Genomic DNA, 25,083 nt, shown 5'->3' on the forward strand with positions numbered 1-25,083 from the left:
CGAACAAACTAGCGGCCACGAAGAAGTCGCCCAAACGTCCGGGGGATCTATCGAACTAAAATTGCCGTGTAGCCTCGAGCTTTTCTCCCCCACCGCGGTCTCGCGCCACCGGCAGTTGGGTAGGTATCGCGCGCAAGGAAGCCGCGCGCGCTCTTCTTTAGCGCGGCGCGCTTTATCCGCGCGAAAGAAGGTGGCGCTCGCAGGCTCCTCCCACGTGCGGCGGCAAAAAGCAAAAGAGCGGCGGCGGCGGCGGCGGCGGCGGCGGCGGCGGCGGCGACGATTGCAGCGCCGCCGAGAGCCGATTACCCGCCCCTGGAAAAAGAAGAGAAGCCCGCGCGCCACAGCGAGAGCGCTGCCGCGAGCGAGACGGCCGACGGCAGCGGCGCCGGAGGGGGAGAAGCCAGAGAGCGTGGACGAGCGAGAGCTGCAACGCCAGTTTGTACTTGGGCGCTTGTACGAGCGCTGTGCCGCTGCCGGCTCGCTCTCTCTCTCTCTCTCTCCAACTCGGTGTACACGTGCTGCCCGCCCGCAAAAATTGCTCGTTCGAGCGCTCTCTCTCTCTCTCTCTCTCTCTCTCCTCGCTCGCCTCCCCCACCGCCGCCGAAACCGTGTATCTGCCCCCACCCCGCGGCGTGCTCGCTCTGCAGCACACAGTGCCAGCCCCGAAAGAAGACGGGCAGCGCGCGTGTGTCGCGTCCGTGTTCGTAGCTCGTGTTGGTGAGTGTGTGTGCGCGCCGCGCGATCGCGCTCTCTCTCTCTCTCTCTCTCTCTCGACAACGTCGAAAAGAAACGACGTTTCGGAGGACGATAGTCGTGACCGATCATAGCTGGCGCACCGATCGTCGTCGTCTCGCCGTAGCAGCGCTCTTCGTTGCTGCATCGTCCGCCGCCTTTTCCAAGCTTTTACACGCCAGCCGCCGCCGCTGCACTGCTCCCTCGGCTGCTCTGGCGCGCGCCAACGCTACCTCGCTTCTTTCGGTTCCTCGTCTGTGCGCGGGTTGTCACCTGTAAACTCAGTGATTGTTATGTGCGATCGCGACACGCAGCAGCATACGCCACATTGCCACAGTGAACTGCCGAGAATTCGGTGCGAGACATAAGGGAGCACGGATAGTCTTGGATTTCCTTTTGTGCTACTCTTGCGGCTGGCAAGACACAGCTCCTCTTTGGTTCGGTTGTTTGTTGTGTGTGCAGAGGCAAGTTCGCGGCAGACAGCGAAAGAGAACGGCGCGAGGACCAAATGCAATCATGATCGCGTAGTGCGCAATTATCGCGGCCCTCGAGTGGCCGACGCATCATGTCACAGTTCTCCTTCAGGGGATCGCCAAGTTTACAGGTGAGTCTCTCCCAGTCACGCCTGCGTTTTCGGCTGCTCGGCTGCGGACCGCCAACGGCAAGGGTACCTTTTTCATTTTATCGAGCTGTAAGACGCCCGGCATCTATTTTCTTAGATAAGACTGTTTGACTTTTCTCCTGTTATCTAATGTAGGTCCGCGCGCCTCGGACGTTTCTTCTCGTTTTTTTATTTACTTTTTTGGAGCAAACATTTGCTTCCAAGACACGGTCGATGAAGAAAAAACCAGAAGCACGAGCGAAGACGTTTATCAGTCACAAACAAAGATTTACGAAAGATTTTCGAAGAAGACTGTCGATAACGTTTCGTACAATCTCCGTCGTCGTCAAAAATTCCGCAGCACGATCTCTTTCTCTCTCTCTCTCTCTCTCTCTCACTTGAAAAAAGCACAGAGTCGACAAATCGTCGACAAAAAAGCCGGCGGCGGCATGAGCGCATATATATCTGCATTCGGGCGCGCGCGCGAGAGAGAGAGAGAGAGAGAGAGAATCCCGCGGCGCGCCGTTGCGCAATTCGTCGCTTGCTCTTGTAGCCCTCGCGAGAGAGGTGAAAGTGTGTGTATAGGTATATCTCGCACGCGCATGTACATGGGGCCACCGAGGGAAAAATTATGAAGGCGCGAGAGAGGGGAGAGACTCGTAGGCGAGAAGTAACTTTTCCGGCGCCTCTCTCTCCTCTGGGGGTTTCGCTCTTTCTTTCTATCGGTCGTTCGAGTTGCACGCACACGCGCGTATATCCGAGCGAAGCGAAAGAAAAAGCCCGAACGAGCGACTTTGACGAATGCCCGAGATAGAGCAGCACAACGACGCAGGCGGCTGCTAATATGCATAATTCACACTTTGCTTGTGTCGCGGACGCGAAGGAGCGATTCATAAATTGCGCGCGACAAATAAAAGGCGAGCCCGACGGCTGCATTGCGAAACATCGAGATTTTTGCCAGCTTGTAAATCAAGGGTATAGCCTAATGGCACGAATATCGCAGCAGCCTCGAAGGCCCTTGCGCAAAATAAGCAGCAGTCGCTCTGGCACACGAGCCATCGCATACAGGATGTGTTGCACACGTGTCCCCCGCGTGTTATAGGCTAAACGGCCCGCGCGCAATTGCACATAGGCGAGCCAACTTTCGTCGGAGCATCGCCAATACGACCGATCAAAATTGCCAACGGATGACAATCGATACGAGTAGCCAGCTCGCTGTAAACGGTCGAGCCTTGCGACGAGCGCTCGCTCTCCCGCAAACGATCTTCGAGAGGCGCTTTTCAACGGAATAACGATAAGAGCGTTCGCCGTGAAAATAAGAACGAACGTTGAGAGCAGAAGCGGCCGCTTTCGGTGCCAATTGCCGTGCCGCGTCGCCGATAAAAACCGAGGGATGAATAAAATGACGGACGAGAGTGGACGACCGAGCTGGACGACTCTCGATGAAATCAATAACGGTTAGTTGATGGAAAGTCGAATCATGCTAAATAAAGCGACGACGCGCCCTTCGCAGCTCGTAAATCAACGTCTCTCCGCGTGCATTTCATTTTTCCCCGCAACACAGTCGTGTAATAGACACTTCGCACAAATTGATGTTTTGAGAGCTGACAATAACTTACGAGCCGATGTGTGTATATAATGCAAACCGGTCCATGATGGAGAATGCAAGATATATATCTGACGCAATTGTTGATCTCGAGAATCGACGAAAGCTCCGCCTTAAAAAGAAAAAAAAAAAAAAATTCCTTGGGTATTATTAGTGGCTACTTTGTTCGCGGCTTTTTTCCCTCTATCCTTCTCTGCTTGCTCGACGTTAATGCGTCGATGTTGTATCTTCTCCATCGGTGTCGATGGCGAAACGTCACTTTGTTTTTTCTTTTGGCCATCGAGCAGTGATGGCGATAAAAGTATCATGATAGGGAGAAGCGCATTTTATTATTTCCAACATTCACAATTGCACTCCAAGACAATTACAGTTGCGACCCGGCAAAATTGGAAAAGCTCAAGCTAAATACTTCCCTACTATTATACGAATACGCAACAAATTAAAAAGTAATTTGTAAAATACATGTTATAATAGTCGACTGTAATCGACTCGTTTTACAATTGCTCCTTGTATTTTCCATTTAGTTGTTCTTTTTTCCGCGCAAAATAGCTTCACAGTCAACTGCAAATAGTCACGCAGCCATTGTCCATTTTCAAACAAAAGCTTCGCGCAAGCTGTTATAATGTCGACGTCGCAAGTGACGAGCAAGGGTAGCGATAAAAGTTTCGTGCGAAAAAAAGCTCCTAGTATGTGGAACAAAGCTCATAAGAACAAACAAATTGTACGTTTTACCCGCGCGAGAGAAAGAGAGAGAGAGAGAGAGGAAATGTGCTCGCGATATTTGTCAAAGTAAAATATGACGTGGACTTTTTTTCGTGTAGTATTTTTAGATTTTCGTTTCTTTTTTTTTATGAATAAATGCCTATGTCGAGGTCATAAATTTTCAAAGACACACTGCGCGGTTAATCCGTGCTTGTCAGCGTTCTCTCTCTCTCTCTCTCTCTCCCTCTCTCTCCTCCGCATGATGCTTAATCGAGACTGATACCTCTCAAAAACCAAAAGCCACACATATTTTCCATGGCGTCTCTCTCTCCTGACATTTGCTTTGCGAGAGCTTGTAAATAACGATTAGTCGGCAGCAGACCACGATTTTATAAAACGACTCTCGCGAAAAGCCTTTTAAAAATATCACAAGCGCGCGAATTGACTTGTGAAGAATTTTAGCAATTCCGGATGAATCTCGTGCCTTTGAAACTTTCTTGGCTTCCGGTATTATCGTCGACCGCATCGTTTTTTGTTTTGTTTTCTTAAATGATTGTAGGTTCCTCTTTAATCATCGTCATAAATGACCCGAACAAGGCGATATTGTCGCGAACGTTTTCTTGGAAAAAAAGCAGACAACGCACTTGACACCGAAAGTCAATCTAGAACATTGCATTCGACGGGTGCAGCTAATGGGTTCTGCAATTAAATCGCTCTTTGGAAATCTATAGCGACAGGTTACATTTGCACTTGCACTCCGTAGGACATTCCTCGCGGTGGTTAATTGCTTAGCTTTGAGACAAGCGTTTCATAGATACACGTTTTTTTCGTCCGATACAGTTTGTTGAATTTTCTTTGACGATTATAATTGCAATTACAGAGTATAGTGGGAAACACGTGCTTTCGTACGAGACAGCCGTCGCTCGTAAAAAAAAAATTATGAATGGGTCATATCTAAGCCGTTGACTTAGCTTTCGTCTTTGTGACGGTTCCAACTTGTATTTTCAATGGACCTTCTCGGAGTAAATGCTTAGTTTATAGAGTCTGATAAATACCATGCGTATTACGATAAAATAATACAAACGCGTCCGGACGTGATCCTCAACGATTTTTGGGGTAAATATTGAATGAGAATTTTTTTCTTTCTTTTTATTACGTATATACAGTATCGTTTCTTGCGTCTGATTTCAGCCTTAGTAGTCACACAAATTATTAAACATTTTTTTACCCTAATGAGGCATTATTGGAGATGTGAAATTCGCACGCAAGGCGTACGTATTACAGTGTATAAACGTAGGCTGAAGAAGCCGACAAGTGCGCGTGCGCTTTCGCTGAATGGACGCCATCCGATATATATATACATGTATATAGCAAAACGCTGACTCGGATCCGCCTTGTCGCTCCAACTCGTATACCTGTCGTTTTAATCTCGAGCAACAGGAAATGCCGAAAAAAAATACGGAGTCTCGAAAAAAAAGAAAAGAAATGAAAAAAACGATACGTACAAAGTTTTATCGGACATCTAAAGCAGAGCAAATGAGGCGACGTACGCGTAGATGACTGTAAATATATATACGTATATACATACGGCATTGTTGACATATGCGACTTCCGGCCGCGATACTCGAGTTTCGCGAATCACCTGCCAGCAGAAAAGAGATTCTTCGCCATTCTGTCACACGTATCGATGAAATGCGCTGACGTCTCCTTCAGTTTTTAATGGCTCTCTTGTTTGTAAGCAGAGGACAAAGTTGCATCTCTCCGCTCGTTATCGCCCGGCTACGCGACGGAAGTGTTGGGTGTCGGAATACGAACACTTTGTCTGCTGCGATAAAAAAGAAAACTATATATACAGTACAACACTCGAACGAAAACGACTCTGGCTGCGCGGTGGCGTCGGATTTTATTTGAAAAAAACCTGCTATACAGCTGTGTATCTCGGTTTTCACTTTTATAATCGCGCGTGTAACCAGAGGTTATTTATTAAACACAGCTAACAATGTATGCTTGATTTGGCGTTGATGACGAACTTTTCTCCTCGAATTTCGGCCACTCGGAAAGGGAGAGAGCGTTGGATCGAGAAATCAAATAAGACTGTTATCGATTTTGTTTTATCTACCCCCCCCCCCTCCCCCTCCTCATCCACTGGAAGAAATACAATGTAGGTTGAACGCAACGCGCGGTACAATAAAACTAATAATGTGGAGGATTACCGTCAGGGATAAAAGGAAGCTGCAGCGACCGCAACAATAATCGTAAAATCAGCGAGCAAACAAAACGAGAGTCAAATAGACACACACGCACGCCGCATATGCTTTTTCGTGCGGCTGCATAAAGTTCATCCTGTATACGGATTATAACGGACAACCAAAGCAGGCGATGGCGCGTATAAGTACTGGGCCCCGTCTAGTCAATATTGACGCTCGCTCGCGCCGTGGTCCATGGGACTACTATATATATACGACACGCGTGACAAATGCGCCGAAAAAAAAGGAGAGCAAACACATCTGTGCTGGCTCCTTGTGTAACTCCATAATGCCACGGAGGTTAGCTCGCAACGGTTTCGCGCCTGAATTTTTATTGGCGAAGCTAAAAGTAAAGGGGAAAAAACTGAGCGAAACGGCTGATAATGGCCTGTTTCGTTTATCGACGCGCACGCTTCGGCTAATAAACAATCGACTTAAAGTGGTTAATTTTCTCGCTGACTATGTTACATATGTGCTTTGCCCATTTAAAACTTACTTTAACAACTTGCTAACTCTGTAATGCTCGCACCAAGTAGCAAATTGAAATTCTAGTTTATAGTTTCGCGACCATAAAAATAAAAGCTAATACAATGCATTAAAGCCTCGTAAAAAGAAGGGAAATCGTAAAACTCGCACACGTATACCTTCTTATCGCTAAATTTGAATTTGTTGTAAGTATAACGAATCGTGTAACTTGGATAATTTCAGCAAGGATAAGTCCGAGTGACAAACGATGAACAGCGGAGAGTACGCACCTTGTGATGGCGTGTTTGAGAAAAAAATCGTTCCATAATCAGGCATCCGATAAATCTCTCTGTCGTCGTGCACATGTCCCCCGAGAGAGGACTTATAAAATCACGATATCGACAGTGTCGCCGTTCCATCTTACCGAGCAGTTTTTCATTCTCCGTCTCATCATCGATTCGCGTCGCACGATGCCTCACATCGATCATCAGCGAGCGAGGCTCTTTTTCGCGTACACCTTAAATGGACAAGCGCGAGCGTACGCTTGGCTGCTAATGCGTACGCAAGCCGCGACTGATTATACACGCGCGCGCTCACGTTCGCGCGCAATTTATCGAGCCGCCGAAGGATCCCATCGATATATACAAATGTCTTTCTTGCCCCGAAACTTTGTAAAACACCCCCCATCCGTGCACGGCTGCAGATTTCTCGCGTTAACGTTGCGGCCGCCGATGGGCTTAGCCTTTAACGGCTTCATCAAACGCCTATTTTTTTCCTCCTTCTATGAATATTCAGGGGCATTCGGATTGCGATGAAGATTTCCTGACCTCGAGAGCGTTTACGAAATAAAGAAGCAAGAAAAGAAAAAAAATTAGGGAAACATAATCGCGCGCTGATTTTTTTTTTTTTCAACGATAACGTGCTTCAGTGGCGATGTGCCAATGACAACTCGCGCGCGGCTTTCAACTGGCGACGTTATTAATTAATATTTTATGGGCATTCGTAACACGCTCGTTAATGCATTTTGCGCTAAGTGCACACTCGAGGAGTAAAAAACAGAGAGCAGTTAGTATCGTTGCGAAGTGTGTGCGCGACGAGAGAGAGAGAGAATAAAAAAATGCTTATTAGCATGAAATGTATGTTAATTAAATAGCATGTTTGCATTAAGATAACATCGCTATTATGTACACTTATAAATTATAACGAAGCGCGCGTGATGACTCTCATAGTCTGCAATCTAAGAACGCATGTGCACCTGGACAGCAGCGAAAACGGAGTTTGAGTCCTGCAATAGGTCGAGGTATATTTATATGTATTCAGTTGGACAATCAGGAAGTAGTTTGACGAGATTTACATGGTTTCGAGAGCGAGAGTGAGAGAGAGCTCGACTCTCTCGGGATACGATGACCGCGCGCGAGCGGTTATTCTGAAGCGAGGTGCGTGTGCCTGGGGGTAGCCACGACGGCCAGCTACGACGTGTCTTTCGAAATGAACCGTACTCTTTAAATTTCGATCTGACCCAAAGTCCGACTCGCCTCGGCGGCCGAGAATACTCGACAACGAACTCGTGTGTCTTAGCGACGATCGACAAAAATGGCATTCCGGTTTGGACGCGCGGCAATTAGCGGACGGCGCTGCTCGGCGCAGAGGCTGCGCGTAGCGCGCAGCAGTTTCGCGCGCGACGTCCGCTTACGAGGGTCTCGACGACGCCCCCCGTGGAAGCTGGACTGCTCGGCGGCTCAATCTCGGACGCCACGCTTGCCGTGGCCGTAGGCTTAGCGCGGACGAAGAAACTGGTTTCTGTCCCGGGCCTCGCTTTGCGCGCGAATAAGGTGTCCGAGCAATTGGCGTCTCCCTCTTTCTCCTCCTCGGTCACCGTGATATAGTTGCAGTCCTTCGCTACCGTCCGATGCGATCTCGAGGATATATATAAGCTATCCGCGCATTGGCTTGAATTATAGCCTCGCGCGGGTCAGCGGCAACACGCTTGGTCGTTTAACCCGCGCCTGCATTCCTGATGCCTCGGCTTTTGTATTTCCGCGAGAGAGCTGCCGCGCTGGCTGCCTCTCCTCCTCGATTTTTTTTTATCGGGATCGCGCGATCGCCACAGGAAATAGTTATTCTGTCGGCGGCTGCCGCTGCCGCTGCTGCCGCTTGCTTCTTCTTTTTCTCCCTCGCTCACCCTCTTCTTTTCTCATACTTTCGGCGCAGAGATGCGCGCGATCGCTGTTCGCCGCGGCTTCTTTTTTTCTTTTTCGTCGCCTCGTGTTCCAACATACGGGGATCGTATCGGCATCTCTCTCTCTCTCTCTCTCTCTCTCCCTCGACGTTCCGAGGATGATTGTCAAGGTGTTGCGATTTATAAGTGTGCGTGTGTGAGCCGCCGCTGCACCGAACAGAAAAACTTTCGTGTTACCACGTTGTTGCTCCTTTTTTGCGCGAGCTTTCGACTTTGGAGATTGATCGGCCTCGGAGACCGCTTGACTCGCGAGGATTTCGCGCCTCGATACTTCATTTATCGCGAGTGAGTTTAGCGCGTCGGCTCTTTGTATGCCGATCGCCCGCGTATTTATTTTTCTTCTCTATCGCTGTCGAAGTCAGTTTTTACGGAGGACAATGAAAATCGGAGCAAACCGATTTGACAGTTGGCTTTGGCGACGTACAAATTTCAGCAAAACAAGGAAAACTGTGCGTCTTGATTTTTATTTCTTACTATTCGCTGTCGAAGGAAAATTTGATGAATCGAAATGAAAACGGGAGATGGAGGGAAAAAAATGAGCTTTTCCGCTTTCGATATACGACGCAAAAAGCCAAACGGTAAATCCGGCTTGCAAATCGGTGGCGAACAAGGAAAAGCAGAAGAAAACAAGGGACAAATCGACGAACAGTTGTTGCGCGTGTACATATCGATTTGACTTGGTGATGACAATCGTGAGAAACAACGATACGCGCCAACAATGATTTCGACACTACTTCATTTATTTTTTTTTCTTCTGACCGCGAGGCTCTGAAAGGCACGTGAAAAACGTTAAATTTGCCACGACGAGAAACAGCGCGACAATTGCCGTGGACCGGCCCACACGATGAAAAATCAGCGGGTAAAGTATTATAAATATTTGTTCGGTGCGCAAACAATTGTCGAAGGGATCTAATCTATTTAGCCCCGCTCTCTCTCTCTCTCTCTCTCTCTCTCTCTCTCTCTCTCTCTCTCGTGTGTTTGATGTGGAATTAATGAGAGGGGTCCTTTGCGGGAAAAGGCAAAGAAAAGCGAGCAAGAGAACCTTTTAAAAGGCAGCTGCTGGAAAGGCCTTAAACGTTTGACTTCTCGTAAGGCTTGTTAAATGTTATGGATTGTGATGGATTTTATGGAGCCGCATACAATGGCCGCATTAACTCTTCTCTCTCTCTCTCTCTCTCTCTCTCTCTCTCTTTTCTCCTTGCTGCCTTCCTTTCGACCTGCTTTCCGCTCCACAACAGCACGAAATGTGCACGCGGGAACACAAAAAATTTGTTTCGGTATCGTGCGAATTTTTTTTCGTTTTTTAACTCGATCATGAACTTGAATAATTGAGATTTGTTCGAAAAGTCCATTAATTACATGAAAAATCCTAGATAATTGATATTCGGCAAGAAAGTGCGAAGAAACAGCTTTGAAAAACAACGATTAATCAGGGCCAATTTAGCCTTTCGGTAAAAGTTAAAACATTGTTTTGCTTTCAACTTTGACGCTGCCATGGAGATAAGATAATTGGCCGTCATAATGCACAAGGAGACGTGCTCGATCTGAAAAATTTGAAAAACGTACACGCCTTGCATGCATCCCGAAGAAAAAAAAATAAATAAATAAATCGCAATTTTCCTCGTTACGGCCTCCCTTTTTTTTCGTGTGTTCCAAGCATGTCGCGCGCGCTTTTGTAATCTAATCGAGAGCTTGTTTTCTCGTTGGTAATAGATGGAAAAATTTGTAAGCTTTTTTGCCCGCGCCGGACAAATTAAACAACCAGAGAAGGAATTATCAACGAGGAGTCGGCTTTATCAAGCGATGCACGCACGAGCAAGAAAATTTCAACAGAGAGACAAACTCGCACGTACAAACATGCGTATACGAGATTAGCTTTGTAATAACAAGGCGATGGCGACAAAACGCAAAAGACTTTCTGAATTCGACAATACTACGCTGGAAAGCTTACGAAGTGGAACAATGAACTAGAGCCTGCTATACATACGATACATGCAATATCAATATACTGGGGGGTTATTGTCTCGTCTGAATAAACATCATACATAGCAGCTCCGTTCCGTTTTCCATATTTAGTCACATTAGTTAGAATATCCTCTCCTCTTTGAGGTGAGCCCGTCATGAAGCGAGTCAACTGCGATATATTGAAGCGCGTGCTCGCCGATGAATATTCAAACACGTTCCACTACCAAGTGTGCGCCTGCGTATATACGTTTTGAATTGCCGGATATGCGCGACGCGGCTCTCTCGGCCATAAGCAATCATGCCCGGGCAAATAACGAGTTGTATATGTTATAAATACGTTGACTCGACGGACGACAACGGTGTCTCTGTCGGTGGACATCGGCGCTCGAGCTTGGCATTTCGTCGACAAATGTTCGCGTCGCTTTTCCGAGATCGGAGGTGGCGTTGCGTAACCGAGTTTTATCGTCTTTCCGAGCTTATCCGCTCGCCTCCACTCCACGATCGTCGGATCATTCCGATCGGTAATGAGCTTTGTCATTGGCGAGTGTTTATCTGCCGCCTCGCGCCCCGACGAATCAGTCTGCCAATTTCATCGTCCGCTCTAGCATCCGCGCGCACGAGTTGCACATTTTTATGGCTTGCGCTCGCACATGTGTGTCAACTTTGGAGATCGACGGAACTTGTACTACTTCGAGGCGCGCGCACGGCGAAATAGTGAGCAAGAGCGCGGCACAGCGTCGACCGAGAGGCATGACCGGAACGTCTGTTGTTTCAGTGTCCAGTGACAGCGAGCACCTCGTCGTCGGCGAGTCCGAGCATCGTCGTCGGCAGCAGCGCGCCCAGTGCCAGCACGTCGCAGAACGCCGGCGGCTCGAGCAGCGCAGCGACGCACCAGCACCCGCACCATCCCCTGAGCGTGAGAATGGCGGTGACGAGCAGCGCAGTGGTGAGGCCGCCGGGCGGCTCGCCGACGGCCGTCGCCGGCGCGGAGGCCGCGCAGTCGAGCAGCGGCGGCCCGCCGGCGGCGCCGGTGGCGGCGGGACCACCGACGGCCAGCTCGGCGGCAGCAGCGGGCCGCTGCTGCGACACCGGCCGGCCCATCTTCACCGACCCGATCACCGGCCAGACCGTCTGCTCCTGCCAGTACGAGCTTCTCGGCGGCTACCAGAGGCTCGGCGCCTTGCCGACGGCCGCGCTCTCCATGTACAGCGCGCCCTACGCAGCGGCTGCGGCTGCCGCTGCCAGCGAGGGCATGGCCGCCTACTTCCCGGGACTAGGCGCCGAGCAAGCGCCGTTCTACACGCCGACGGTGAGTTGCACCGAGTCGCCGCTCGCGCGGGACGCGAAATCGGGTTCGCCGGCTTAGCGCGCGCCGTGCGCGAGAGGGGGACTCTCCACTCGCGGGGCTTCCGCATTCTCGCATCCGCGTGCGCGTCGCCAATTATGCGAAAGCGCGTGCGCTTTTTCTTTCGCCGGGCAGAAGAGGCGCGCGCGGGCTGCTATCGCGCTTATCCGTCGCCCCGTCCCCCCCACCTCTTTTTTCGCTCGCTCAATGTCGCCGATGATTGACTCGGGAAATTCATTAGTTTGCTCGTTTCTCTGCCTCCGCTACTCGCATCGATCGATCATCCCGCGTGCGCGTTGCCGTTTCCACGCGATTCGTCGGCGACTTCCGCTTCCGATCGAATCTCGCGTCCGGTCAGCATCGAATTGCAAAGTAATTACATAAACAACGACGCGACCGTGGCGAGCCACGTATTAACAGGACAAAGAGGGCGGGAGAGAGAGAGAGAGAGAGATCAGGGATAATTGCACGCAACTTGTAAAAGACCACACAAAGATAGACGAGTATAGCGATCGCCGTAAATTCATTATGAATCCTGCAGCAGCGGAGGCCTTTACGGCGCATGATTTTTTGTCGCTGCGCGGATCGCGGCTCGTTACCGGCGAAATTTACGACGATCTTTTCGTCGCTCGCTGCATCTCCCCCTTTTCTCTCTCTCTCTCTCTCTCTCTCTCTCTCTCTCTCTCTCTCTCTCTCTCCTCTCTGTCTTCCACCTTGTCATATTATTCGAGTAAGAGATCGCCGCCGGCGACAGATGCAGCGTGTTTTTGACATTGCGTTTCGACTGGTGCCGGACGGCCAGGCAGCGGCGTTACGCAACGAGGAGACAGTTGGACGATGTTACGCGGCTCGCGTCGTCGCCAGTGCAGTCAACATCGACTGCAGTTGCAAATTCACGCTCAATCATAACGCGTCGTTGCTTTACTTTCGCAGGCTGCAGGCTTGGAGCTGAAGGAAAACCTTGGCGCTGGAACGGCTGCGGCATGGCCTTACCCGTCGGTTTATCACCCGTACGACGCGGCATTCGCGGGCTACCCATTCAACGGGTGAGTTGCATACCTAGGCTGAACGAGACTGCTGCCGCCAGTCCGCTGGCCTTATTCCACTCGCGTTTCCACCGAGTTCAAGACCGGAAAGAGGCGCGCTGCCTCGCGCTGCTGCTGCCGCTGTGCCACCCGAAATAATTAACTCGTCGTGAGTCGCTTGGCAGCGCGGGCTCGCGCGTCTTTTTACAGCGAGCGCGCGACAAGATAGTGAAAGCCAGCGGCAGGCGAAAACGCGCGAGGCGCGAGCGGCGGGGCATTAGTATGCGAGGCACTTCGATAAGGGAGAAGCTTCGCGGGCTGTACCACGTCCGACCAGCGCAGCAAGAGTGCAAGCGCTCGCTTCTCCAGACAGATGGCCAATTTCAATTGAATCTTCTCCAATCAATCAATTGACACATTAGTCGCTGATCGGTTTTTTTCTTGCATTATCCATAAATAACAGTATCGAAAGTGTTCGAGACAAAATATCTCGCTGTTAGCCATGGAAAGAGCGAGATAGTGTCACACGCGGGCAGCGAGATACACGAAAATAAATTGTTTTTAATTTATACGCGGAGGCCGATAACGAAAACGTTAAAAAAAAAGAAAGAAGAAAAAAGTCGCGCGGTAAACTAGTTGAGCGTATATTTTTTTTTTTCGAAAGCCATTACTGCCAAAGAACATTGATAATGTCGCGGGTCACTGAATCGATAATCATTCTTCGAGCGTATGACTGTATGCTCTCGCGCGGGGAATTAGACAAAACACGACGAGATGTTTTGTAACGGTCGCAGAGCTCGGTGTGAGAATAGCATCGTGATGCTGCGACACTCCATCCTCTTTTTCATCCTCGTGCCGCTAATACGCCTTATCGTCGTCGTGTTGACAGCGAGATATTCTCGCGGCAACGTCTTTTTCCCAATTCTTTTTTCCTTTCCCCGCCGCGCCTCGTCCAGTTGATTTTTGTCGCCGCGTGACGTCATCGCTCGTACGAGATAATTGAGTTATACATAACGAATGTTTTCTTCGATCGAAGGCCGAGAGAGAACAAATGTAAATGCGAATACTCACGCATTATTCGGGCGCACAAGAGAGAGAGAGAGAGAGAGAGAGAGCGAGAGAGAGAGAGAGAGAGAGAGAGGGAGAGATAATCGGCGAGGAGCATGCGTTTTTGCGCACGTACGCGCGGTGCATAATCTTCGTTCCCTTAACAGCTCGCGTTGCGCATGTCGCGGCAGATAACGCGCGACACATAAACATTCCAATAAATTAGCGCTCGCTCGACCCGCGCCTCGTCTTGCCGAGAACGGATAGGAAAAAGGGAAAAAAAAAAAAAAATAAGACGAGAGGAGGAGGGCCTCTCGCGGTGCATCAATTTGTCGAGAATGTTCTAAGCGCACGTGAAATCGCGGGCGGTAGGTCGACGACGAGTCGAAGAACGAATGTAGTTACACGACTGGAGTCGCTTCCGTGCATACGCGAAGAATTGCCGGAAGTGCGTCAACGGAGGATTCGTCAACTCTGGCTGTCTGCGTGTGCCCTTATACGTATATAGGGACCTCTAGCTACGTGACTCGGAACTGTATACCTTTCGTCTTCCTCGTGGCTCGCCTTCTGAATGCACAATCGACGATACCGTTCCTTTAACAGAGACCAACGACAACCTCTGTCGATCATCTCCGGGGGCAGCGAGGCGAGATAACAATTTTTTGTTGTTCCCGGTTTAGTTTCCGATGAGCATATATCTTGGACGATAGACGACAAGTGGAGATATTTTTGTAAATGATTAAGCGATGATGTGGCGTACAAGTGGAACGCCGAGAAGTGCCTCGCGATCGGATTATAAGTCAAGTCGTTCTCTCTCTCTCTCTCTCTCTCTATTTCTCTCTCGCACGTGGACTTTTATGATAATCGCACTCTCGCGTTGCGGCCGTTTTTACATATCAATTGGTGAGTCGATTCCACCTCCTTTACGTAACGACACACTCGACACGAGGAATCGGTCTTTCCTAAATCCACCTGCCAAAGTTGGATATAGAGAGCGACAACGTTGGAGACGTTTATCGGATCGTCTGCAACGGCCATTCATATATTATCGAACTGCTTCTCCCCTCGCGCTTTATATAATTAATTGTTAATCGCTAGCGGCAATTAATAAGAGCGTCTCTTTCTCCCGCCAATGTTTTGCCGAACGTGGCGCTCGCTCGTTATCTTTACGCTCGCTTCAATAGGATGCTGCGCGCACTCGCGATAAAAGGCTTTCTCTCCGTATGCTCGGCTCCTACGATAATGCCAGCGTCAATATTTCACTTTTCTTAATCAATTTGTAGCCACGATTGTAACACATTCAATGAGCCTTCTTTCTCTCGGGCATAACAATAAAAAAGAGAAGAGGAAAAAAAAAAGTCGTGCCAAGAAACTCTCGGCGCGTCGATCGAGAGCCGCGCAAGTTTATCGGCGAATTGACCAGTCTCGGCGATACAATTGGCAAACATTTCATTCAAGACGTACAAACATGTCTTCTCTTCTCGGCTTCGATACTGCAATGACGAGCGCGGCGCTGCACGGTTCTTCGTCGTTGTCGCCAGCCTCGCCTCGAGATCGTCGAGCGTCTCGAGCCGAAAGATCCCACCTTACCGGCGGCAAAGGATTCCAGAAAGTCGCATAATTTGCGGCATAAGCAGCGCGTTCGTTAGCGCACAATTGGTATTCCGATCAGCGAGGTTTCGCACCAGAGATCCTCTTTTATTTCTTTCACTCGACAAGTCAAACATTGCGACAACGGCTAAATTACAAAGTCAACACGAGGCGCGCGGCTTTTAGGAAATCATCGATTCGCGCGTCGCGCACTCGCGGCTACTGCCGACTTAGTCACATATTATACACAATGAGCCGAGTCCCGATAATAACGGTCTGTACACTCATCTTTCCGGCGCCTTCGCCTTCGGCTCGCACTTCCGGGCCCGACTTATCCAGCTATAATCACAATATGTGTATGTGTGTTACATCGTATTAATATGAGCGCGGATATGTGTCTTGTACGTGTTCGATTGTCTACGCGTGCGACGCCCGTAGAATGAGGGATCGCGTCTGATTTGCGATGCCGGCCTAAAGAGCGCCGATCAACGTTTTTCTCCCGGCCGCGAGCAGTCGCATCCGATGCGACGAGCGAATCAATACCCACGACTCGCCTGAGTGCGACTAATGGCGCTCGCTCGTTTTTGCGCAATATGCACGCTGCGAAGAGAATGCCTTTTACGTCGAGTGGCTTTTCTGCGGAGAGAAAGAGGGAGAGAAAACGTCGCTCATGCCAAATACATGGCAAATCTCGCGTAAAAGAAAAAGCCCGTTCTTAGCTCGCAATCGTCAAGCAGATTGTTGTACGATAAAGGGTATGCGTGTTATTTCCAGCGTGCCACGAAATAAGCGATTCACAGACCGACACACAGGCAGGCCTCTTTCTTCTCTTTTTTTTCCTTCAAAAAGTCGTTAAGCGAGATTAAGAACACGAGGCGACAGAGAGAGAGAGAGAGAGAGAGAGAGACAGTTGGTTGTCATCTTGTTACGGCAACGCGACGCCCCACGGGTCCCATTCGGGGAGTAGAGCGCGGCGCTACATCGTCGCGCTCTTCGACTTCTGTTCCGCGTCTTCGTCGCCGGCGATACAGTCCAAAATAATCCCGACTGGATTTTCGGCGATCGGCAGTGCAAAAGATCAAAACTGAAACTCGCGCGACGGCCGCTGGAAAATGCGAGCACGCAGCGTATTCGTCTCTTCGACGAGGCGCATCTGCAGGTCTATACTAATGACGGAGCCCATGGCGTTAGGATGATGTACGGGTGTTTAATGAGCCAGATGCCTGCCTCTCTCTCTCTCTCTCACACTCACTTTTTGCTATATATGTATGTGTATAAGAAAAGGGGTTCGGCAGCCGAAAAGCCGCTTGGTTTCCAGCGCGAGCACGTCGAGGCTGACTCGTGTATTTTTTTTTTGTTTGTCCTCTCTCGCTTTCTCTCTCTCTCTCTCTCTCTCTCTCTCTCTCTCTCTGCAGTTCTTTTCTCCCGAGCGTGGAGGATGCTGGGCGTGTGCCCGCGCACATTTTTACCGAGAAGCATAAATCACACGCCGCAGGACTCCCGTACACATGTGCGTCCACCGAGTGCTCGCTCAAATCAGAGCTGACAATTGCGAGCGCACAATCGGTCGCGAGTGGAAAAGGAAAATTTTAATTCGCGATGGCATAAAGGAGAGGACAATAATCCGCGAGGCTCATCAATTTCGGCGCTGCCCGAGAGCATTCGACAATGCAATGCAAATCTGCCGTACAAGCCGGGGGTCGCGTATACGAATCGGCGGCTCGTGCCAACACGCGTAAAGAATACGAATAAACAATACGATGCAAATCCACTACAATTATTAACGGTCGCGGCAGGCCGGGCGCCGGCACTGGAAGCCCCGAGCGCGGCTGACTCGCCTCGTCGATTCGCGCGGGATTATACGTACACGCGTCGATCCTAATGATAAACGAGTTATGGCTGCCGGCGATAAAAGCGCGCTTGATCGTTGACGCCTGCAATTCGGCTGTGGCGCCCGCCGCTCGAACGCGCTCCCTGCGCGCTCGTGCGTTTGCGAAATTGCCAATAGGCTAATAAAGGACAACCTTGTAACAGTTGGCAATCTAGCGGCTCGGCCGCGTACGTGTGCGCTCGACATCTATGCTCAAGCCTCTTTTTTTCTTTTCTTTCCTTCTTTTCTTCTTTTTTTTCCACCAAGTTATAAAAGTTTTCGTATGCACGCAAGGAGAGAAGTTATATTTACACGCGCGCAAGTGGCGCAGACCTTGTCTCTCGGAAGTGCTTAGGCTGTTTAGACTTTTATTGAGTGAGAACGAGAATTAATGACCTCTCGTGCAGTAAGTCTCTCGGGAGAGCGAATGGAGCCAAGGAAATTTGTCGCACAGTGCCCGATGTTTCAGCAGTTGTTTGTACATATCTTTCATTATCATTAACAGCCGAATCTGTGCATTCGCGTTTTAATTACGCCTTCTCTCTCTCTCTCTCTCTCTCTCTCTCGTCGTTTCAACTTTGACACTTCATTCCGACATTCACTAGATTACAGCAAACAGAGTTTACTCGTTCGTACGTTTGTCCATCGAGATTTTCTCATTCGCTTATCGGTTTCTTTCTTGAAGCGCGCGTACAACAACTCTCGGATAAAAAAAAAATAAAAAAAATATATCCACCTTTGGCAAATAAAAGGAAAGAACGGGCGACATTCCAAAGCTCGCATATCCAATGATGCGAGCCTCTCAGACACAGGCGCACGTGTATGTAAAATGCGTTATGATGGTGGCGCCCGTTGAAACGGACACGTCGGCGGCGGGGCTTCGCGCCTGATTAAATCCACGGGGCCTCGCCCAGGAGAGCTGCTGATGTGCACTCAAAAAGATTAAATGAACGAACGCAGGCGCATGCGTGCGTGCATAAATAAAAACAAGACACAACGAAAAAAGGAACAACAATAAAAAAAAAGTGGAGGGGGGGGGGCAGCTAAACCCGTATAGACAAGCTGATATTGCAAGATGGCGTCACGCGAGACAAGGAGTAAAAAGAATAGGTATAGAACGCGGGAATGACAAGGTGATTTTTGCACGTATCGCATGGCTGCGGCGCGAAGCTCGCTCGTTGGAGAGGATTTACTAGCGTATTTTCGGTATTCTCGAGCGAAATAAAAGCTTCAATTAGCTTATAACTGTCGCGCCTGTATGTGCGCCAAATTATACTATCGAAAAATTATCCAAGCACATGTCACCTCGATTATGACGAAACACATATATGTAATTAATAACGTAATTAGCGACAGGCCATCAGAGAGCATTAACATAACTTTCGAGTCGAGTTGAAACATCGAATTCATCGCTCAAAGGAAAGCAACGGAGAGAAAGAGAGAGAGAAAAAAAGGGAGGGTTCTATCAGCCCTCGAAAGGCCGGCTGTCCTAATGAGGGGCGGAGCAGCGACGAGCAACATACATACGAGTTGCGCACCTGCCTCGTATATATCCCCCCCCCCCCCCCCCCACCTTCCGCGGCACATTTCTATATATATAACTGTTAATAGTCACATGTGCGCGTATATGTTTCGTAACTCGCGCCCAGGAAATCAAATTGTATACACGTCTATTGCTCGGAAAGTCGTACTAATTCAATTACAGATCGCTACTCGTTCACTCCGCGCGCGCGCTGGGGCTTCCTTTCGCATGTCCAACTCAAATCACACAGACACAGCGCTATCTATCCATCTTTTTTTTTGTTCTGACGAGTCGTATTTTTAGAAAATGGCGGGCGGGGGAGGTCAGGGAGAGAGAGAGAGAGCAGTCGGCTAATGGATTTCAAAGAGATAACATCGCAGCTAGAGCTTATCGCTTTGCTGTAGATAAGCCAGTGAGAATTATGTTAACGTTGCTCTGTTTTTTCTTTTGGGAGAGAGAGAGAGAGAGAGAAAGAGAGTGTACGATGGAAGGGCAACGTTTGTTGCGTGCGATGAAGGTGTAATCGTAAATAAGATAAATTTCTCTATTGTCGTAGACATACTAACACACGCGCACGCGCACGGTATGATTGAAATAAATTAATTCTGACACACTTGCATATAATGAGACGACGGCCGGATCGTATATATATTTTTTTCCAAAAAGCGTGCACGAACCTGCCTGCGACGGCGGTATAAAGTTTTTGATCCGGCGCGGCGAGCTTATCAGTTTCCCACAGCGGCGGTAATTGTCTGAATCAGCCGGCGAACAACGTTAATCGATTAACGATACAAATTATCATCGCGGCGGCCACTCACAGGAGCGACGTTGAGAAATCGAGCGCCGCGGCCTTTGCCATATTTTCTGCCTCTCGAGAGTGCCATTAGTCCCAGATGTATCGATTCCTCGGCGATTGGGCACATCAATGCGAGGCTGGCGCGAAACGAGCGGTCGGCCGCAGCTAATAAGGCCGCGACGAGGAATTGGACAAAGGCGAGCTGCAATAGAGCGACACGAGCGACGCGAGGCGCGGACGTACACTCTGAGAAGGAAGGGGGCGTGCATATATAACGGTCCGATTAGCAATCGCCATGGAAACACAGCAGCACGCTGATGCGATCAGTTCGCGCATGAGAGGCAAGGGACGCATTTTTGTAGGGACTCCCTGTGTTTGCGCGCGTTATCACGAGAAACAAACTGGCTCGCGCGGACTTTTTAATCCGCTCCCTACCCGACGTGGCGTCGCTGGGATTCGCAAAATAACTGCGGAACGCCATTCGCCAGGGTTAAACAGAGAAAGAGGAAATTAAGCTCTCCTCTGCCTCTCGACTGGCTGCTGTTACGGGAGCGAATGTCCTTCCTCGCCTTTGTCGTCGACGCTGCCGCCGGATGGTGCTGGGCGCGCGCGAGAAATGAAATTTCGATTTGGCGCTTCCGACGGGCTGCGCACGCGTACTTTCACCGGCGCTCAAGTCGTACCTGGCCAATCGAATGGGCGCGCGCCACTTGGATAGCTGACGCAAGCGAACTGTACGTAATGCGCGCGACAGGCGCGTTCGGGTGCTCGACGATACTCGAGCGAGAGCCACCCCCGCGCTCCCCGGAACATTCCCGGCGCGACCGACGTTAATGCATTCATCGAGAGTCGAACGACGGACGTTTCCGTCTGCTCGTCCGACGAGAGCCTCTAAAATTGAAATGTTTATATCGTGTGTGTGCGTGTGTGTGTGTGTGCGCGCACGCAAACGCGAAGGAGAGAGGGTGAGAAGGGAAAAGTGTCGGGTGTCTCCTAAATCCACGCAGGCGTAAGTGACAGTTTTATTAATTTCCCATATCTCTCGCTCTTGCACGCGGCTGTCGTCAAGAGTAGTACAGTCCCCTCTTAGCACCGCGCGCTTGACATAAAGCTCAATAACGCGCGCCCAGCCGCGTTTTTGTCTCTTCCAGCAAGGCGACAAGTGAAAGAATTATATGGCAACGTCTCTTAACTTGTACTTACAGCGGTGGCGGCGGCGGCGGCGGCGGCGGCGGCGGCGGCGGCTCCGTAAGGATTTCGGCGGTAGGAAAATTTAATTTCGATCCCGTCGATTCAGCAGTTATACCCCCGAAGTTTAATCTTTGATAAGGGTTAGTCTTTTAGTAATGGGATCCGGCTGCTACTCTGCCGAGGTATACGAGAGGGGACAGCAGCAGCAGCCAGCAGCAGCGAGTAAGAGGAGCAGGAGGTAGAGGTAGAGAGAGGGAGAGAGAGAGAGAGAGAGAGAGAGAAGCTTAAACCGTTAGATAAGAGATCTCGGGACGAAAGTAATACCCGACGCTTATATACCTAGGCGAACGCGCTCGCTCGACTTTTATACGGTAGAGAGGCGTAACGAGTCTCGCGATTGGATAACTTTTGCCGCCGCCAACTTTCTTCTTCGGCATCTACCCCCCCTCAAACTTCTTTGTTTTTATCTTGACCCTACAAGCGACTCAACTCTCCGCGTGCATTGCCGAAGAAAAAGAGAGAGCCGACGTTTGACCGTTTTTTTTTGTTCGGCCGCTGTGTTGCAGCTACGGCATGGACTTGAATGGCGCGAGGCGAAAAAACGCGACGCGCGAGACGACCAGCACGCTGAAAGCCTGGTTGAACGAGCACAAGAAGAATCCATATCCGACTAAAGGCGAGAAAATCATGCTCGCCATCATTACCAAGATGACGCTCACGCAGGTGTCCACGTGGTTCGCCAACGCGAGGCGCAGGCTCAAGAAGGAGAACAAAATGACGTGGGAGCCGAGGAACAGGGTAGAGGAAGAGGACAACAACAACGACGACGACGACAGCGGCAGAAAAAGCGTCGACGAGAAAGATCGATTAGGTGAGTACTGCGGAAGCTGCGAGCGATTTGCAGGATCCTCGAAGACGACCGAGCGGCTAACGGGCAAACACTCGTTTGCCTGCTGATTACAGACTCGAAGGACTCGGGAACGGGCTCGAGCGAGGACGGCGAGCGTGGCGGCTCGGCGAGCCATCGACTAGATCTGCTGCACGCCGGCGGCGGCGGCGGCGGCGGCGCCGCCGGCGGCGTGGCCGACCGCGAGTGGAGCGAGTCCCGAGCGGACAGCGGTCCCGACAGTCCGGAATGCCTGTACGAGCAGCGCGAGCCGCCGAGGCATCCGCTGCACATGCATCATCCGGCATTCATGAGCACGTCGCCCCACGGCCGACTGACCACCTCGCCGGCGAGCACCAGCACCTCGGCAACCAGCGCGACGACCAAGCCGAGGATCTGGTCGTTGGCCGACATGGCGAGCAAGGACGGCGACTCGACGAGTCCGAACGCCGGCAGCGTGCTTGGCTCGCCGTACGGCGGCAGCAACAACGGCGGCGGCAAGATCGTCAGTCCACTCGCCAGCCGGCTGCCGCACCCCCTGCACCCGGCGATGCACCCGGCCAGCCAGTTCGTCAGGCCCCATCCGGACTTCTATCGCAATTTCTACGCCGCACCGCACTTGGCCTCCGGTGACATGTCGCTGCTGGAGACCTATCAGAGGACGTTCGGCGTCATGCCGCCGGCCAGCGCCCCCAGTCTACTGGCGTCGTCGTCGTCGCTGCCGAAAGCGTTCAACGGCTCGGCGGTGCAGGCACCGGTGCTGACGACCGTCTCGCCATCGTCCTCGTCGACGGCCTCGTCCAATGGCTCGCCGAACCCTGGACTCGCGGAGCTCAAGTCGCCTGGCCGCGTCTGATGATCCACCTAGACGCTCCGATCGACAGAGACGGACGACCGATAAGCTTTTTACACAAGCCTAAGCGGCGGCGCGCTGACAATAACGAAAGACTTGTAAATAGGCCGACAAATGAGAGACAAATTAATGAAAGGAACAAGTTTACAAAGCGACACGTGATAATAAAACACATCGACCGACTCGCGGTTCTGTCCTCGTCTAATCTCCTTCTCGTTCTCTATCTCTCACGTTTTTTTTCTTTTTTCCTCGCTCGCGCGCGCAACTGTATTATTCCTCGTCCGTTTGGGCGCGTTGGCTCACAGACACGATGGACCTGTCTCTTCTTCGCGCGACGCGTTGCAGGCTTACTTGTTAGCGCAAGACTGCGTATATTGCGATCTCGCTCTGAAAGCTCTCGAGATCGTCAAACTTTTTAAATGGGTGCTACTTACAAGTTTGATGACCATTCCTTTGGCTGCGTTTTCGTCGCACACGGGCGACATCAACAATGACAATCTCGATGAAAAAGACCGCACCACCATCTCGTGAGTTTTCAGACCTGCTCTAGGTTTTAGGATCGTGTTCGTTAGTTTAATTATTGAATATACTTGCGTTGAGAATTTGTTATGGCTTGAAAAGAGTTTTGTTGTTTTTTACTTCGTCATTGGAGTTTATGTGAAGAGTTCGACTGCAGATTCTCGACAACATTTTTTGTGCTGTGATTTTTGGACAAACGGCACTCTTTTATATATATATAAATATATATGTATAGCGCTCGTCTCGCGTTCGCATACAGCATCTCTCCGTGAGCCAACGAAACACGCGTAAACGTTGAATGTTCGAACTGCGAAGATGAGAATGAGGGGGATACCTGATAATCCGTAGCTGACAGTTTTTAAAGAAAAAAAGGAATCACGATAAATATTCTCCATTTAGGCGAAACCAATATAAATATTATAAATAAATACAAATATATATATATATATATATATATATAATTATTGATATTATTTATGCGTTTGTATATAGTAGTCAAGGAATGAAAGAGGAAAACACAATTGATCAACTCTGAGACTCCGCGGCTTCGTGCGCCCGGTAGTCCCGGTATGTATGTATTGTATGTAGAGTAGGCACATTACGAACGATTATAAAACAAGTAATCATGATTATCCGACGACGAGACAAATTAATAATTCCATGATAAAGGCGCAGAGACGGCGATTATTCAACGATGATGACGACGACCACGACGACCACGACGACGGCGACGACCAAGTGTCTTCCTCGCGTTCTCTCATTCGTTTATTATTAAAAGTCATTGTCGTCGACAGTGCACCGAGCTGATTTTTCGGATGGCGCACCTAAGGCGGATTGCAAGTGGTTCGCGTGCGCCGAGATAAGACTTTGCTCTCTCGGGCGCGAAATAATCGGCTCTTTCCGGCGCTCGGCCTCGCAATCTGTCCCAATTAATCGTACTTCCCGTGGCGTCCCGCCTCCTTGACGTTTCTATATATTCCCTTGAGTCTCGAAACAAGCGCGTACGAGTGTGCGCGCGAGTTTGCGCAGAAAATGCAGAGAGCGCGAGAGGGAAAAGGCTTGCTTTTGTACTTGGTCAAGGAGCCGTGACGCAACGCCGACGCACATCATCGATCATGTCGTCGTTGTCGTCGCTGTTCGGCTTTGCTGCATTGCTGAATAATCGCCGTCACCTTCATAGTCATTCGTGTCCGAAAGGTTTCATAGTGCGCCTTTGCTACTAAAAAAAATGAAAGACGTGTACGCTCATTCCGAAAGAAAGAGGAACGCGATGAGACGAATACACACGCATACACACAGTTGCATACGAGCGCAGACATAACCTGTTTTAGTGAATTATTAATTATTATGATTGTACGTGAGATGCCACATTGGCAGCTGAGTACGTCGGGGTGGACCTTTGCGTCCTTTTCGCAATAAACGAAATCATTACGAAATCTATAAATCATTGACTTTGCTTATTCCTCATTGACTTTTATCACCCCTCTACCGCACCTATATTTTCCTCTCGCATTATTGATTGTTCCGTTGAAAATAAACTCTGCGCTATATCGTCAGGACTTTTTAAATATCTAGCTATGATGGTGAATTTATTATGCATGAAACAGAGAATAAATGGGCGAGAAAATAGAAAGCTCGATTGATCAACGATTCAAAAGGTATTTTAGTAAGAAGAGATAATTGTACGGTCTGTAAGTCTTTGCAATGATTTCACTTTTGGCTTAAATAAAAGCAAAGAAAGAACGAGGCCAAAACTTAAGAGAGAATCGGCATCGATCAGCGACGTTCGAAAACACCTGTTCCTTCCGGCTAATAATGCGCTCATCCATATTCCATGAAAAACACGACAGACGAATAAAGAAAGAAGAAGAAGAAGAAATAAT

At 49.9% G+C, this 25,083-nt stretch overlaps 1 protein-coding gene across 3 annotated transcripts; it reads left to right on the forward strand.

Annotated features, from left to right (window-relative positions):
- LOC131665301 (homeobox protein araucan) lies at positions 1–23,604 on the forward strand. 3 transcript variants are annotated; one of them, XM_058937119.1, is made up of 5 exons: positions 1–119; positions 11,332–11,865; positions 12,835–12,947; positions 21,509–21,813; positions 21,906–23,604. In XM_058937119.1, the coding sequence occupies exons 2-5, from the start codon at positions 11,479–11,481 to the stop codon at positions 22,682–22,684; spliced, it is 1,584 nt and encodes a 527-aa protein (XP_058793102.1). In that variant the 5' UTR covers positions 1–119; positions 11,332–11,478; the 3' UTR covers positions 22,685–23,604. The 3 variants fall into 3 exon arrangements, with proteins under 3 accessions (XP_058793102.1, XP_058793101.1, XP_058793099.1); XM_058937118.1 differs by lacking the exon at positions 1–119 and adding an exon at positions 389–1,336; XM_058937116.1 differs by lacking the exon at positions 1–119 and adding an exon at positions 11,136–11,270.
- The last annotated feature ends 1,479 nt before the right edge of the window (positions 23,605–25,083 follow it).

The sequence above is a fragment of the Phymastichus coffea genome, unplaced genomic scaffold (assembly GCF_024137745.1).
Source record: "Phymastichus coffea isolate CEN01 unplaced genomic scaffold, Cenicafe_Pcof_1.1 PCOF00050, whole genome shotgun sequence".
In the NCBI taxonomy this organism is placed as follows: Eukaryota; Metazoa; Arthropoda; class Insecta; order Hymenoptera; family Eulophidae; genus Phymastichus; species Phymastichus coffea.